Source organism: Asparagus officinalis, chromosome 1, assembly GCF_001876935.1.
Source record: "Asparagus officinalis chromosome 1, Aspof.V1, whole genome shotgun sequence".
Classification (NCBI taxonomy): Eukaryota; Viridiplantae; Streptophyta; class Magnoliopsida; order Asparagales; family Asparagaceae; genus Asparagus; species Asparagus officinalis.
The window spans coordinates 6262562-6281442 of record NC_033794.1 but is presented as its reverse complement, the minus strand read 5'-3'; the positions used below and the strand labels follow the sequence as shown (position 1 = coordinate 6281442).

Below are 18881 nucleotides of genomic sequence, written 5' to 3'. Positions count from 1 at the left end.
ATAAAATTATAAAAACTTTTTAATTATTAATAATTATATAATAACACCACTTTCCTAAAATCCTAGATCCTCCAGAACCAGTCGGATCACAAACATCTTATTTGAGTCGTATACTTGGTTTACTTGTGAAATAATGCTAGGGCACACCCTCAACCACACTTCCAACCACACCCCCACACTCTCTATAGTGCTAGTGGGCCATGCATGATATTTTTCTAAAAATATCATACATGGCCCACTAGCACTATAGAGAGTGTGGGGGTGTGGTTGAGAGTGTGGTTGAGGGTGTGCCCCTGGTGGGACTCTTACTTGTGTAGTGTTCATTTGGATTTATGCATCTTTTCATGCTTTATTATGTTGACTAATAAATCCAGAGCAAGGAGAGGCTCTGGCACACACACATGGAGCCAGTTGAGGGATTTGTTGGCTTTGGTGAAACTTGTACGATATGCACTCAAATGAAAAAGGAAAAAAATAATAATAATTGAAAAGGAAGTTTTAACCTATTTGATTCTAAGATCTTTTTGTACTCTTCGCATTCATGTAGAAGAGTAAAATAAAACCAGGGAAAGTACAAAAACTATTTTAAATCTTTTCGAAATCAATAATTAAAAAATATACGTCGTGTAACTATCAGTAACAGTACTCGTGTAGTTTTCATTTTATGTGATAATCCCTATTCATCATCCAAAGATAAAGGGGGTTTACTGATAATTGTCCAAAAGGAAGGGGGTTCTTCTGATATTTACCCTCAAACATACTTTCAGCATCCAGATATCAATATCATATGTCCACACCACGATGTTTCTCTCTTTCTTCCCCTTTTTTTTCACTTTTTTTTTCTCTTTTTTTTTGTTGGGCTGATTTCATGGGTCAATAGCTTGCTATTCCCCGGCCTACATACTCATGTAATAGGTTGTGTCAGCAGGTACGGTACTTTTAAAAACCTTTTTTTATGCAGCGACTTCAAAAAACTTCGGCCCACAGTAGTGGCCCAGGTGCTGCTGGGCCTTATTAAGTCCAAGATGTACCCACGAAAATATGGAGGCTACACAGGTTCAATAGCAATGACTTATACTTTGACTAAATTATTGATCAATGAGTTGTGCTAACCATAACTATATAGTTTGGTACGTCCAAATCGCATGAGTTAAAAAAGAAATACGATGCTGTACAATTTTTTTAACAGAAAATTCGGATGGATAAAGATTTAATTAAACACATGCATAGAACCAGAGTTGCAAAAGTTTAGCCATACATAACAAATTTTCTCTCCTATACATTCCCTTTGATTTATGAGCATTTTGACAACTCACGTTAGTTTCAAATTTTTATGACTAAGCCGGAGAAAACATCTTAGGAAATAAAACAAATATATATATATATACATAAAGGGCGAGCACGAGAAGTTAATTAAAAAGATTTAAACACATGCATAGTTATTCATAGTATCAATTTCCAATAGAGCTTTGCTACAGGGACAAGTGAGGTATCCCCCTCCTATTGGATAATGAGTTGGCCATTATTAATAATGGCCAACTCATTATCTGACTATCATTAATGATGACAAACTTATTATCCAATAGGATAGAGACACATCACTTGTCCCTCCTATTGGTCCCATATTTTGGTTCCCTGATAAATTTTTCTTTCCAATAACTTGAGATAGAAATTTAAAAAAAATAATAATTAATAAGTTCAAGGGAGTAATATCGGAGGAAACAGTGAAAAAGACATAAGAGGAAAAACATTATAACCAATGCTTTATTTCTTGACGCAACGTATCAAGAATAACCTCAACCCGTTACAAATTCAACTCCCGCACAAATTAAACATATGGCCAAAAAATTACCAAATTCTTTCTTAACGTTAAAGCTTCTTCTTTTCTTTTCTTTCTCTCTCCAATTTCAATCCCAGATGAAAGCTCCGATAGCGTAGCTCCGCTTCTCGTGGACGCCACCGGCGACGGTCAGCCCGTAGCTCCTGAGGAGGCAGTCCAGCTCCCACTCCGGCATCGCCTCGTACTGCGCGCGCGTGTACCGCGGGTAGTGCAGCGGCATCTGGAAGCGGCCGCCCCCGCATCCCTCCTTCCCAAATTGCCCCTGCTCCCCCTTCTTCGCCTCCGCCACCCTCCTCGGAGCCGTTGAACCCATATTTTTTTATTTGGGATTTTAATATCGAAACTCTTCTCTCTCTAGATTTTTTTTTTGTTTCTCTTCTCTCTCGTCGCTGTGGGGGTTTTATTGAGGGGAGTGAAGGCGGCGTGAAGAGATTACGATTACGAGCAGGAGATGGAATATTTTACCGCGAGGGGCAGCTGGACGGTTGTTCCCGCTTTGCCCCTGCCCGCATTAAATCGATGGTTTGTTGGGAGTTGCAGAATATTCTTGAACTTGTTTTCGTTCTTTATATTTTTATTTCTATTGATTTTTTAATTTACGAATTTATTTTAATTAAGGGCACGTGCATGATGGCAGATTTAGAATCAGGGGCTGTTTGGTTGTATGTTTTTACCATGTAAAAGGATGTAAAGTGTAAAAAAGTGGGTCCCAATGTCAGCTTTCATTACTTTTAATTGTTTGTTTGTAGTTGTGAAAATAGTGTAAAGTGATTTCATATGCTGATGTGGCTTGTAAAGTGATTTCATAAAAAAAAGACATGATTTTAGGAGAAAACTAACATTAAAGTTAGAAAAAAATAATAATAAATAATTCCAACCAATATGATCATTTGAGTAGGGACCACTTTTTACAATTTCCAAACAAACAATTAAAGTTTTATTTTACAAACCAAACAAGTGTTTTATGATTCCAATGGAATAAAAAACAAACAAAGAAAAGTATAAAAGTAAAATTGATGAGGTGGACAACAACTTTCCAAGTTGTGTCATAAATACACAACTTTACCAACAACAACCAAACAGCCCCTCAATATACTTTCTTAGAGATTTCAGTTTAATAGCATGACATTTATTTATTGAAAATTTCCTCAAGGACCCAAAGAGGCTGTTTGGTTGTTGGTGGTAAAGTTGTGTATTTATGACACAACTTGGAAAGTTGTTGTCCACCTTATCAATTTTACTTTTATACTTTTCTTTGTTTGTTTTTTATTTCATTGGAATCATAAAACACTTGTTTGATTTGCAAAATAAAACTTTAAGGGGCTATTTGGTTGTTGTTGGTAAAGTTGTGTATTTATGACACAACTTGGAAAGTTATTGTTCACCTCATCAATTATTTGGTTGTTGTTGGTAAAGTTGTGTATTTATGACACAACTTGGAAAGTTATTGTTCACCTCATCAATTTCACTTTTATACTTTTCTTTGTTGTGTATTTATGACACAACTTGGAAAGTTATTGTTCACCTCATCAATTTCACTTTTATACTTTTCTTTGTTAATTTGTTTTTGATTTCATTGGAATCATAAAACACTTGTTTTGTTTGCAAAATGAAACTTTAAGGGGCTGTTTGGTTGTTGTTGGTAAAGTTGTGTATTTATGACACAACTTGAAAAGTTGTTGTACACCTCATCAATTTCACTTTTATACTTTTCTTTGTTTGTTTTTTATTCCATTGGAATCATAAATTGCTTGTTTGGTTTGCAAAATGAAACTTTAAGGGGCTGTTTGGTTGTTGTTGGTAAAATTATGTATTTATGACACAACTTGGAAAGTTGTTGTCCACCTCATCAATTTTACTTTTATACTTTTCTTTGTTTGTTTTTGATTCTATTGGAATCATAAATTGCTTGTTTGGTTAGTAAATGTAACTTTAATTGTTTGTTTGGAAAGTGTAAAAAGTGATCCTTACTCAAATGATCATATTGGTTGGAATTATTTTTTATTATTTTTTCCTGACTTCAATGTCACCTTTCTCCTAAAATCATATCTTTTTTTTATGAAATCACTTTACAAGCCACATCAGCATATGAAATCACTTTACACAATTTTCACAACTACAAACAAACAATTGAAAGTGATGAAAGCTGACATTGGGACCCACTTTTTTACACTTTCCATCATTTTACATGGTAAAAACATACAACCAAACAGCTTTGCCCCCAATAAATTAAGGATAAGATTTCCATATTGGTTGGAATTATTTTTTATTATTTTTTCCTAACTTTAATGTTAGCTTTCTCCTAAAATCATGTTTTTTTTTTATGAAATTACTTTACAAGCCACATCTAGGGGTGGAAATGAACCAAATAATTAATAAATGGTTCGATAATTGTTCGAATAACTATTCGGTCATATTCGATTCGATAATTCATTTATTACTAAACAAATATTTTTTAGTATTCGAGTTTATTAACGAATAGAATTTAACCAGATGTATATTCGATTCGTTTGTCTATTAAATATTCGTTTAAAATTTGATCACAGCTTATTATTTGTATTATTGCACATATGATGTCATATTTTCAACCCACTTATCATTTCTACTTAAGTTTTTTATATAGATTTTAAGACTTAAATAATCTTAAATCTGTTTTCTAATTAAAATTTTGATTTAAATATATATACATCATATATTATAAAGAAATAATTTTTATTTATGAATTTTAATACTATTTGAAAATTAAACTCTTTAGCGAAATAAATATATTTTGAACTTTAATTGTTTGTTTGGAAAGTGTAAAAAGTGGTCCCTACTCAAATGATCATATTGGTTAGAATTATTTTTTATTATTTTTTCCTAACTTTAATGTTAGCTTTCTCCTAAAATCATGTCTTTTTTTTATGAAATTACTTTACAAGCCACATCAGCATATGAAATCACTTTACACTATTTTCACAACTACAAACAAACAATTAAAAGTGATGAAAGCTGACATTGGGACCCATTTTTTTACACTTTACATCCTTTTACATGGTAAAAACATACAACCAAACAGCCCCTAATTGTTTGTTTGGAAAGTGTAAAAAGTGGTCCCTACTCAAATGATCATATTGGTTGGAATTATTTTTTATTATTTTTTCCTAACTTCAATGTTAGCTTTCTCCTAAAATCATGTCTTTTTTTCATGAAATCACTTTACAAGCCACATTAGCATATGAAATCACTTTACACTATTTTCACAACTACAAACAAATAATTGAAAGTGATGAAAGCTGACATTGGGACCTACTTTTTTACACTTTACATCCTTTTACATGGTAAAAACATACAACCAAACAGCCCCAAAATATGGGACCAATAGGGGGGACAAGTGAGGTGTCCCCCTCCTATTAGATAATGAGTTGGTCATCATTAATGATGGCCAACTCATTATCCAATAGGAGGGGGACACCTCACATGTCCCACTTATTGGTCCCATATTTTGGGTCCATATAGCAAAGCTCTTATTTATTTTCTTCTTTTTCAACATGTTTTATGTGAACTTTTGAGATTTATATTATGATTAGTGCAGTAATCTACCCTTAACATATGATTTGTTTTCCCCATTTCTTTCTTTTCTTTTTTCTTTTTTGGTCTAAATTAATCCTCAATTTGCTTCATTTATTTAGAAAACTAGTACTCTGGCGCATATGATGCATGCTTCATATCGAAACATGAAGGTATTTAACCTTGATTCTTAAAAGGAATACCACTTGCCTATCAAATGAGACCAGAGATCCAAAAGTTACATCTCTACCTTCTCCTCTGAAATTTTCCACATTTACCCTCCGATTAACTTTCAAGTTTATCTAAAATTTTAGGGTATTTTTGGATTTTTTAAAAATAAAACTTACAGGCCCGAAAAGACTGTCTTCTCTTCATAATAATATAATGGTAGTAGACGGATGAAATTAAGAAGCCAAATACAAAAGTAAATAAGGGGATAAAACCAAGAGAAAACAAGTAATAATTATGTAACATGTGAAATTCTTATAGCCAAGAGTCATCATCCTCATAATGAAAAGATTCTGGTTGAAATTTGCACATCTCAATCACCTTAACTCTCGAGTCTCAACTACTGATCAGTATCTTGACAATTTTTTTGCCTTAAAAAAAAGATATTTTAAAAAAGGTTGAGGAAAAAAAAATTCCTTAATAAAATAGACTAGCATTAATATATTGAAAAAGTTTTCTTTCGAGCCAAAATGGATATTGTCCTCGTGCATATCGCATGTCCTTAGAAACTGTCGCTTAATTATATAACAATCTATTAATTAGGTGTATGAGGTCGAAGAGAAATCTCAATTTTGTTTGTTTGTATATGTTACTTGTACGTACGCAAGATGATTATGCTAACTTTGTATATGCATATAATAGCGTACGCATGACTCTTTCATTAGAGGCATCGGAAGAAAATATTCCCTTAAAATTTGCTAAAAGAGCACATCAAAACAAAGAACAGATTGCCCACAAGCTTATCACTTGGGCCCGCAATTTTATACGATATTATAATTTCTGTTTCATTGGAAAAGATGTTGCTTGAACACCAATAAGCCAAAAACTCAAGAACTAAGCAACAATATTTTTGTAAGAAGAACGCAGGAAAAAGCTTGACGAAAAATCTAGTACCAAGATGGTCTACAAATCATTAATTTATAAAAAAAGAAAAGGAGAAAATTATATGTAAAATCGATAAAAAAAGAAATGGGGGAAAAAACGGCAATCACTTACGTACTTGATTGTTTAAAAATTAATTATACGAATTTTAACGTGACAATATTATTTTTTAAGTTTTGCAGTAAGATTTTTTTTTACACAATTCATATCATGAACTAAACGTTAATTTATATACATAACATATGTACATAGTATTTGTCATGCCCTGAGCCCCATGGCTCATTGGCGGACCCACTGAGTGTAGTGTGTTGTTTGGCTCAATCCACTGTAAAAATCGACTAGTCAATCTCACGCGGTATAGCACTTAACCTCGCACAGCACTTAGCTCCACACTTGTGGCTATCAACTACTCTTGTACCATTTGGCACGCCACGGGCCCGCTTGCCCATTGGGGCATGCAAGACATGGGACACACTGAGTGTAGCGCGTTATTTTGCTCAATTCACTGTCAAAATCGACTAACCGATGCTATACTTAAGTCTTCATCTTTACTATATAAACACTTAATCCTTTGTCTCCACGTTCGATATCGAACTAAACTAGGGGCGTCACAATCAACCAAAACAGCCCTCGTCCACCAAGAAAAAAAAATCATGAAGTGCCCACTCTAAAAATAAAATATAGGCACGCCCTCCCACTTGGAAAAAATCCAATAAAATTAATAAAACATTGAAAAATTCTCTAAGGACCCAAAATATGGGACCAATAGGGGGGACAAGTGAAGTGTCCCCCTCCTATTGGATAATGAGTTGGCCATCATTAATGATGGTCAACTCATTATCCAATAGGAGGGGGAACACCTCACTTATCTCCTCTATTGATCCCATATTTTGGGTCCCTGTAGCAAAGCACTGCATGCATCAGAATACTACTATTCATGTGACTGTCAAAACCAATCGCATATATAATTAACTACTCAAAAACAAACGAATATGAAGCCAAAAAGACTCCACGAATCCAGCTACCATATGCTGACCACTCGCGCCCGCAAATCAAAATACCAGCAGGGGCATTTTTGGAATAAACAGTTAATTAATTAATACCCCAACCGCTCCTGCATGAATATTCTCTCTCCTCATAACGAACGCAAGCTTATTCCTAGCTATTTACTACTACGCTTCGGATTCAATTCCCCTCGTTTCAACCGCCTTCACTCCAAATAAAAACCCCCCAACTACGAGAGAGGAGAAAATAAACAAAGAGGGTCTAGAAAGAGAGAGAAGAGTTTCGATATTAAAAAAATATATATATATGGGATCAACAGCTCCGAGGAGGGTGGCGGAGGCGAAGAAGGGGGAGCAGGGGCAATTTGGGAAGGAGGGATGCGGGGGCGGCCCCTTCCAGATGCCGCTGCACTACCCACGGTACACGCGTGCGCAGTACGAGGCGATGCCGGAGTGGGAGCTGGACTGCCTCCTCAAGACCTACGGGCTGACCGTCGCCGGTGGCGTCGACGAGAAGCGGAGCTACGCTATCGGAGCTTTCATTTGGGCTTGAAAAAAACGATTTTTTTCATGTGCTTGATTATGAGAGAGAAGTTTATGTGCTTGATTTTTGAGAGAGAAATTTAAATTCGTAAGGGAGGCGATTGTATGTAAGGGGTTGAGGTGTTTGATACGAGAGGGCTGTGCGCGGTTGTAACGGGAAATAACATGATTGGTTAGTGTATCTGCAAATTTATGTTAATTCAGTTCTTTTAGTCCCCTGATTTCTTGGGCTACAATATTCTACAAACCTTATTCTACTAGTATTTGAATTTTAATTTGTTTTGAGGTCATCTTAAAATCTCTTTTAGGATGTCAAACTTTTCGACGTCAGTGAAAGTTAAGCAAAGCGAACCTCGGAAGCCTTGGAAGAGGCCTACGACGGCGGGCGGGGGCGGAGTTCTACAGCTCGGCCCTAAGCAAGCTCAAGGACCGACTGTGTCACATCGACTACCGCTGGTCAACGATGTAACGCATGTTGGCTCCATCATACACGATTAATGAGTGACACATTGTTTGATGTTTAGAAAAATGGGCGTCCGTTTCATCTTTCATAAGGAAATTATTTGCATAACTATAGCTATTTATTTCATTCTTATTATATTTTATGTTATATATTTTTAACTTTGCATATGAAAAAACAAAGTTCACCTAACTTTACTATTCCATCTACACCTTCACTATTAATCCACCAAACCCAAAAAGTACTATTCAACCAACCCTTGAAGGCTATAAATAGAGAGTAGTAGTGAAGAGTTTAAGTGCGATCGGGACAGTGAGAGTTAGAGAGAAGAGATAAATAGAAAGAGAAATTTTTTTCTTTGTGTGATTCTCTAGTGAGGTTAGAGAGTGATATCTCCTTTGTAATCTTCTCTTTTGTAAATAGTAAAGTTCTCTGTTGTTCTTATCCGTGGACGTAGGTCATGCTGACTGAATCACGTTAAATCCTTGTGTGTTGTACGTTCTCTTTGTCTTCATTGCGTTTATTCAGTGTTGTTATTCTCCAATCTTGTATAGACATCTTCTGTATCTGTGAAGCCCCCTGCTGCAACAAACTAGTATCAGAGTCTGATTTAGGTTATTGTTCTAGTGGGCTTCAAGATGTTTTCTGCAAAATACAAAGTGAAGAAATTCTGTGAAAAAACAGCTTCAGTTTGTGAAGAGTAAAAATGAGGGCTCTCAAAGTACAACAAGGACTGCTCAAAGTCTTGTCCAGAAAGGACAAGTTGCCAAAATTTATGTCTGATGGTGAGAAAGAAGAGCTGGAGATGAAGGCGCATAGTGTTATACAGCTCTCTGTTTAGCCGATGAGATTCTGTGGGAGGTTTCCAATGAAGATACTATTGCCGGCTCAAGTTGAAAAATTGTACATGACGAAACCCGTACCTTCGCGCAAATTCGACCATTGTCTCGAATTGCTTTGAATTCAATAAAGCGGAGGTTAGACCCGTAAGGGGCTTCTGAAGAGATAGCAAGAGTAAATAGAAGATTTTCATATTCAAAGTCAAGGTGAAGATTTGTTGTATATTTTTAACTTTGCATATGAAAAAAATAAAGTTCATCTAACTTTACTATTCCACCTATACCTTCACAATTCCACCAACCCCAAAAAGCACTATTCAACCAACCCTTGAAGGCTACAAATAGAGGGTGGTGCTGAAGGGTTATTAAGTGCGATTGGGGCAGTGAGAGTTAGAGAGAAGAGAGGGATAGAAAGAGAAATCTCTTTCTTTATGTGATTCTCTAGTGAGGTTAGAGAGTGATATCTCCTTTGTAATCTTTTCTTTTATAATTAGTGAAGTTCTCTGCTGTTCTCGCCCATGGACGTAGGTCATATTGACCGAACCATGTTAAATCCTTGTGTGCTGTTCTTTTTGTCTTCATTGTGTTTATTCAGTATTGTTATTCTCCACTCTTGCATAGAAATTTTCTGTGTCTGTGAAGACCCCCGCTGCAACATTTTATTACCAAACAAATATTGGCAAAGTATCATAAACCCCCCCTTAATTTTGGACGATTATGAATAACTTCATGGTAAAGTTGTTTTCCTTTGATTCTATAATTTTGTTATTGACTCTCTAATTTTTGTTCATAACGTGTTTCCCTTTTTCCTGCATTTTCTTCACCTTCCTTTCCTGGTTTCCATTTGTCCCATCACACATATTATGTAAAAAATTATTACTGCAAAACTCAAAAAACAATATTGTCACATTAAGATTCGTATAAATCTTCAACACTCAAGAATGTAAGTGTTTGAAGCCATTTTTTTCCCTTTTCCTTTTATTATTTTTTACATTCAGTTTTCTCTCTTTTTTCTTTTTTTTTAAAATTAATGATTTGCTGACCACTTTGGTACTAGATTTTTCGTCAAGCTTTTTCCTGCGTTCTTTTTACAAAAGGGTTGCTTAGTTTTCGAGTTTATGGCTTGGTGTTCAAGCAACATCGATCTTTTCCAATGAAACATAAATTAATATTGTATAAAATTGCGGGCCCAAATGATAAGCTTGTGGGCAATCTGTTCTTAATTTGTTTTGATGTGCTCTTTTAGGGGGTGTTTGGTTACATTTCTATAAATTATAGGAAATATTTTCCATCCTAAATTTGATTTCCTTGTATTTCTTAAAAAAATTATAGGAAAAGTTTTGAGAAGTTAAAAAGTACAAATTTTCTTATTTTTTGTATTGTGCTTGTTTGGTTCAAAACAAGAAAATGAGAAATAACTTTTGGAAAAATAGCAACATTTCCTATAATTTATAGAAATGTAACCAAACACCACCAACTTTATAGAAAAGTGAGAACTTTGTAGAAAAGAGTTAATGAGTTTTATTATTTAAATAATGAATGCGTCAGATTTCCAAGAGATTTCCTCCCATTTTAGAAGGAAATCAATTTCCATAAAATTTGGTACTTTTGGGCACTTTACAGAAAACATTTCTGTAAATTTTTTTGGAGCCAAACACAGTTCATAGAAATGTATAGAAAACTCTTAATTACATAAATGCCATGCGTCAGTACTTTTGAGAAAACATTTCTCAAAAACAATGCAACCAAACACCCCCTTAGCAAATTAAGGGAATATTTTCTTTCGATGCCTTTAGTGAAAGAGTCATGTGTACGCTAGGCAGTTTATTGTTATATGCTTAAAATTACAAAGTTTATCATAATCATCTTGCGTACAAACAAAATTGAGATTTCTCTTCGACCTCATACAACTAATTAATAGATTGTTATATAATTAAGCGACAGTTCTAAGGACATGCGATATGCACGAGGACAATATCCATTTTGGCTCGAAAGAAAACTTTTTCAATATATTGCTAGTCTATTTTATTAAGGATTTTTTTTCTCAACCTTTTTTAAAATATCGTTTTTTAAGGCAAAAAAAATTGTCAAGATACTCAGTTGTTGAGACTCGAGAGTTAAGGTGATTGAGATGTGCAAATTTTGAGCAGAATCTTTTCATTATAAGGATGACGATTATTGACAATAAGAATTTTCCATAATTATTACTTGCTTTCTCTTGGTTTTATCCCCTTATTTACTTTTGTATTTGGCTTCTTTCATCTTTCTATTACCATTATATTATTAATGACATGTTTGTATCATCATTGTATGGAGGGTAGAGAGGCGGAGGGGAAGAGAAATCTAATTTTAACCTTGTTTGGGAGTTTCATTTAGGAAAACAGAGTTGGAGGATAGGGGGAATTTTGAGCCAAAATTTCACACCCTAAATTGGGGTGTAAGGAAAGGAAAGGAGAGGAAGGGAACTTTTCCCCTTCCTTCCTCTTTCTTTCCTACCCTAAGTCATCTCCCACACATTGTAAGAGAAGGCAAATCTTTTTGGGCCTATAAGTTTCATTTTCAAAAGTCTAAAAATACCCTAAAAATTAGATTAACTTGAAAGTTAATCGGAGGGTAAATGTGAGAATTAATACAATAAATCTACTAAATTCCCTGAACAAATTAATAACTACTCAACATTCAAAATTTGGCCTGTATCTAAATTCACAACTCCATAAATTAAAAAATTGAGAGAAGAAGGTAGAGATGCAGCTTTTGGATCTCTTGTCTCATTTAATTGGCATGTGGTATTTTTTTAAGAATCAAGGTTAAATACCTTAATGTTTTGATATGAAGCATGCATTAAAGGCGCCCGGTGTACTAGTTTTCTAAATAAATGAAGCAAATTGAGGATTTAGACCAAAAAAGAAAAAGAAAAGAAAGAAGAAAATAAATAAATGTCATGCTATTAAACTGAAATCTCTAAGAAAGTATATTGATTCTAAATCTGCCACCACGCACGTACCCATAATAAAAATAAATTCGTAAATTAAAAAATCAATAGAAATAAAAAATATAAAGAACGAAAACAAGGTCAAGAAAGTATATTTATTTTCGAGATGAAAAAGAATTTGGTGATTTTGGGTAAGCGATGTAACGCGTGCCGGTTCCATCATACGCATCTAAGTGACAACATGCGAGGTATATATATTATTTGATGTTTAGAATGACGTGTTAGTTTCATCTTTCCTAAGGGGGGGTTAGTCACCTAGAACTTTTTAAGTAGAACTGGGATAATTGGTAAAGTGGGATAATATTTTGATACTGGGATAATTTAGTGGAACAATGATGGGTAATTCTTAAAGTGGGATAATTTGGTAGGATAATTTGATGGAATAATGATGGATAATATTATGAAGTTGCATAATTTGGTAGGATAATTTGGTGGGGGTAATGGTGGGTATAAATTACTATTGTCAATAATTGTATATTAAAAATAATATAATATTATAAGCAAATTCTAGTAATAACTATAAAATATAATACAATAAAGCATCACTATTCATCTCAAATAATAAAATAATTTACAAATAAATAAAAATTTAAATCCCTAGAGTGACTCGACTTCCATCATCCTACATGGCTTCTATCATCCCACATGACATCTGTCATAGAATTTCTTCAAGCTCCTACAGCTGCTCGTTGAGTCTGTAACTCGTCTTCTTTATCGGAGTCATCGTCTGCATCAGCAACATTTCGTGGAGCTTCTAGTGGAGGATCATAAATGTCGAAGTTCAAATCTCATAACATCATAAAGAAAGAAAAATAAGCATTTTTCAGCCATTAACCCTTTGGACCAATCTCATCATGATCGCTGAAACCAAATCAGCAAATAAATTAAATGTACACAGGAATCATCCATGGCCGCTAAACAGATGATCGACAGAAGAACTATAAATATCCCAATCAATTTACTGAGCCGATTTAATAATAATAGATATCACCATTAACCATTTAACATCTAATCATCAATGTGATCGCAAAGTTGCTTTCTAACTTATAAAAAAACATAAATAGCCCTCATATCTTTAGCACTAACTCACCAACACTATATTCTTAACCTAAACCATTGTTGTGGAGATAAAACTTAAATCAAACAAATAATAATAAAGTAATTTAACGTCAAAAAGGTATCAATAAAGTAATATATCTTGAAAATAATAAAAAAAAAATCTAATCATCACAAAAACAAAGTAAAGACAGAAAAATGAACGGATGATTGACTTCATGGCAGAAAAATCACAAAAACAAAGTAAAGACAGAAAAATGAACGGATGATTGACTTCATGGCAGAAAAATTTTCTAGGCGGAGAAACTAACCAAGAGGGAGGGAGGTGGGGTTTCACTTTTTTTTCCCAATTGTATTCTTTCCAATGTGTGGGATAATTTGAGAGAGGAGAACTTATGGTTATATATATAGGTAGTATAATTTGTGGGATAATTATAACCAATTATCCCAATTCTAATTCTAGTAGAATTCTACTTGACTAACGCACCAAAAAAATAATACAGTTCTAGTTCTACAAAAGTTCTACTTGACTAACACTATAAAAAAATATCTCATTTCCTAGTTCTATGTGACTAACACCTTAAAAATTTATCCCACAAATTATCCCAGTTCCAGTTTTAAGTTCTAGATGACTAAGCCCCCCTAAAGAATTATTTGCGTAAAATGAAGGTATAGCTATTTATTTCATTCTTATTATATTTTATTACCAATTAAGTACTGGCTAAATATCATAAAATCACCCCCTTTTAACTTTTGGATGGTTATCGTGAACTTCTTGGTAAAAGCTGTTTTTCCTTTGATTCTATGATTTTGTTATTGACCCTCATTTTGTTCACTACGTGATTCCCATTTCCCTGCATTTAGGGGGTGTTTGTTTGCATGCAAGTGAAAGATGAAAGTGAGAAAGTTTCTTTCATTTAACAATTATAAGGTGTTTGTTTTCATGTAAGTGGTTATGAATGTGAGATGTAAGAAAGTTGCCACATAAGATTTAATGCAATTTTGACTTCCCCTAAAAAAATGGTGAAGTCACATGAAAGTGACAAAAAGGTAAGTAATTTAATTAAATAATTTTAATTATATTTTCTAATTAATCTTCTTTTGCCACGTCATCTTCATATTGCACTTTCGATAATAATTTAATTTTTCAAACAAACACTGTATTTCACTTGCGTGCTGACATGGATGTAAAAGTCATTTGTAAAAAAAAAGTAACTTACATATTTTAAATTCACTTTCAGATTGCTGACATGGATGTAAAAGTCATTTGTAAAAAAAAAGTAACTTACATATTTTAAATTCACTTTCAGATTGCTAAACACCCTCTTAATTTCTTCACCTTACCCATTTCCCTGCATTTAATCCCGCATTATTGGGACATTAATTAATTTTGGCCAAATCACGGTTCGTGAGGCTGCCAAATAAAGACCAAGTGGTCCATCATCAATCATGCCTTTTTCTTCAATCTTTCTAGAACTTTCTCCTTCTGTAATTGCATGGCTTGTTATCCAAGAAACTAACTTTTTCTTGACTCGAGATACTCTATTAAACTCCTGGCCCAACTACCAAGAAACCCAAACAAATATTTGTGATGACCTCAATGATGATTAAACAAGGGAGGTGCTACATGCACACCCTAGGCACACCTCCTGCTACCCCTGCTCTAGCTACAGTGCAGACGACCTCGTTTGAGATTTTTTTTTTTTAATTTCAAGTGGAGCCGTCTGCACTGTAGCTAGAGGGGGTGTCGCTGGAGGTATGCCCGAGGGTGTACTTATACCATTTTTCATTAAATAAAGAGAGTTTTCTAAGGGAAGGCACTACAGGCACACCATCCGGTACACACCTGACCACACCCCCTAGCTACAGTGCTTAAAATCTCAAGTGTGCCCACAAAAATCTCAAGTAGAGCCCCCTGCACTATAGCTAGAGGTGGGGTGTGACCGTATCATTTTTCTTTTCTAAGAGCAAAAAACAATGAGATCGATGCTCACACTGTTTGCGTCAAAAGTTGACTTTGTCATGGAATTCATTATATCTTCGGTCGATTACAACAAATTCAAAGAAATAGTCTTTTTATAAGACCTCTTTTACACAACAAAATAAAAATTACAACTCTTGAGAAACAAACGCAGGATCGTTGTTTGGATCGCTGCTTGCGTGGGATCTTTGCCTGTGCCGGGAGCGCTTTGACTCGTGGACTACCGAATCACAGAGTCTGATTGAACCGTGAGGGGTTTAATGATTCTTCCTTCGTTTATCGAAGTAAGAATTTGAAGCGAATATCTTATCGATGTAAGATGTTCACTCTTCTAAAGATCAAGTCAGAGCTTAGATCTATAAGAATCGCCAGAAACTTCTTGAGGATGTTTGTGAAGAAGGAAGACTCTCTTTCTTGCTCTAATTCACCAAAACTCAAGGCTCTCTGCTCTAATTTGCTCTGAAAATGCTCAACCCCTGTCAATGATGGCCATATGGGGTATTTATAGCCTCCTTAGATGATAACTGAAGAAATAGCTGATCAGCAACTGCCTCTTTAGGTGCGGCAGTTGATGCTGTCGCGGCTAAAGGGCGCGACAGTCGACACTGTCGCGGCCAAAGAGCGCGGCAGTCGACACTGCCGCGGCTAAAGGGGCAGTTACACCCACGTTCATACGTGTTTGAAACAGTTCTCCCACGACCTTTAACCACCTTTTTCGTGGTTCTGCCGCGTCTTAGCCGCGGCACCATGGGTTGCCGCGCTTCAGCCGCGGCACCATGTACTGCCGCGCCCACACGCTGTAGTTTGCATTGTTCTGTGAATTCACATTGTTTTGTGTTGATTCATAGATCATTTTGCTTCCTTTGGGCTTGTATGATCTCCCATGACTTAGATACTGATGTTTATCACATTCTCTTTGTCTTGAGTGGTATTTAGATGTCTGTAAGCATTTTTTGACGTCTACACACACGAACAGTGATGCATCTGAATTTATTGAAGGGAAAATAAAAAAAGTAACCGAGACCGTACGGAGTAGTAGTCTTCAATAAATTTTGGAACCGTCACGAAAATTTATCATCCGAGCCAACGCAGAAATTTATATTCCACGCCAACAAAGAGAATTAACATCGCGCTGCTCATACCTGATGAAGCAACTATATATGAATGCAGTACAAATTAAACAGGCGTTTTGTTAGACTTAAAATCAAGGTAGGAGTCCAAATTCCGTGAAATGTGTGTTCTTATTTTTCTAACAAAATTGGGTACAATTTCGGAAAGTTGTAGACCTAAAATCTCCATAGACATCAAGCTATAGCTTATGATATCTACGGTCCTCTAAATCTCGATAGATATCAAAATTGGGCGATTGCCTTTAGTTCTCTACAAAGAGAGTTCATCTGAGGCGGAAAAAAAAAGGACGTGCAATCCACAACAAAGCACAGCCTTGGCGTGCTGAGCTAACTAATTGACGTAAGGACCAAGCTTGATGTCTCTCTACGAACTTGAATGTCTTTGATGCAAAACATACTTGACTACTTCATAGAAGGAGACGACAATTCCGACCGATGGGCCCGCACGCCCAACACGCGGACCTACACCTGTGAAAAGTCCCTTTAACCTTCCATCCCTGCAAAAGAAAGTAAAAAAAGAGTGCAAGGGAATGTTTAGTTGATAGGAAATGAATTTGCAGCAAAACAGGCTTTGCAGCAAATTTTCATTTTTGAATTTGGTTAACGACAAGGTGATTGCGAATGATAATTGAATTTACACTTCATAGGAAAAAATCCAACATATTCAACGTAAAATGCTGAAAGTCCTTACCATGATTAAAGAATCTAAAATTAGTGCCACATGATCATGTTAGTGGATAACAACTCAGAAAATACATTTCATTTTACAAGTGCTGCAAAACAAATCCTAGATTGCAACGAAAATATATTTTGCGACAAAAGATGTAAATCCAAAATGTTTGGCAACTACCCAAGTGCCGGATTGGGATTTAATAAACATTACTTACAATAAGAATGCAAATATCGAAATGACGGGATTTAAGGTTTAAGTTCTGGCAACAAATATTGCATACAACATGCTGGATTCACAATTGCATCATACCACACAAAGCCACACTGATTGCAGCAGGTTAACTACCATCAGCACAATTTTTCTTGTTATATTAGTATTTTTGACAAACACCTCAGCCCAGTTTTGATTATGGAACATCTCCTAAACCTACATCCCACTTCACCAATGAACTAGAGCTCTGTGCTCAGGTGTTCGTGGGCAGTGGCCTCTACTTGATGATTACTCAAGCAGAAATCAACCTAACGAATGCATCTAACTAATATGAAAGCAGAAAAGAAGCAGATTGCATAAATAATGTTCATAGAAGAAAGGGAATAATACCTCCAAATCTGTACTAACGTTTGCCTCGTTGTCATTTTCAGTGCCTTCTCCGGATCCTTCTGTTATAGAAATTTAAACGAGATGAATCGGTGATTAAAAGGGGGCGACATGCTAAAATGATAGAAATTTAACAATTAGCAGTAAAATAATAGCAAAAAGAAAGAAGTAAAAAAGATATCTTGAGTAGAAAGATTACTTTAAAAGTAGGACATCAGTCTGCCAATATCAAAGTCCTTATTTTTTACTCCAGAGTCTATTGAAGGGTTATTAGAATATACACCCCCTGTATCATAAGGAATTAGCTATTTATCACCGCTTTTTTTTTATTAGCATCTTCTACATTAGCAGATAGATCTTTTGTACAGCAGAGAGGTTAGCTACTTAACACCCATTTTCTTTCTATTATGAGATACAACCCGACTGATTAATACCATCAAACTCTTGGTCAGATATCAGGTGCAGGACACTTGACAACATATGATTTTTCCCCCTCTCTCAGATATGCCCTCAGTGGGTTTATATGCAACTTCAAATAATCTCCTTGTTTTCTCCCTCCTCTCTCTCTCATATTTGGATTAATCTTCTTTCCTTCTGTAATATATATAGGTATAGATGTACTGGCAAGGTTGGTGAGAACGTACAGTAGTAGTTTTAAAGGCTTACTTATGGATCATACAGTCCAAGCTCAAATGGTATTATATGGTTACTATACCATTGGTCTTATTAAAATCTTTTTTTTAGTTGTCAATAAGAAAACACCAAGTAGGAACCCGTTCATATACTGGGAAGGGGCTTTTATCGAATATTGTCCTTAATAGAAGATGACCTTAGCTTAAGGAAGCATTAACAGAAGGACATTTTAAGCTCACCCATATCTGTTACATTATTAACTATTGTTTAAAAATAAACTGACATTTAACCACTGAGATCCAGGTCATTAATCAAGCAAGACAAGTAAAGAATGATACAGTGAACCAATGAAGATGGTCGAGGGTGCGTGCAACGAAGGCTAATATGTGGAAAACTTAGAATAAATGGTAGAATCATAGTTAGTGGTGCAACAAAGTGAATCTTCGATCATAATGGCATAGATTACATGAGATA

General features: G+C 35.0%; 1 protein-coding gene across 1 annotated transcript in view; it reads right to left on the bottom strand.

The window, feature by feature from the left end:
• LOC109829850 (mitochondrial carrier protein MTM1) overlaps positions 16492-18881 on the bottom strand; it is a gene marked incomplete at its 5' end in the record, with an annotated part of 5577 nt that continues 3187 nt past the window's right edge. Inside the window, 2 exons of the mRNA XM_020396914.1 lie at positions 16492-17001; positions 17778-17836. Of these exons, the coding sequence (XP_020252503.1) occupies positions 16869-17001; positions 17778-17836 (192 nt within the window). The remainder of the gene's footprint in view (positions 17002-17777; positions 17837-18881) is intronic.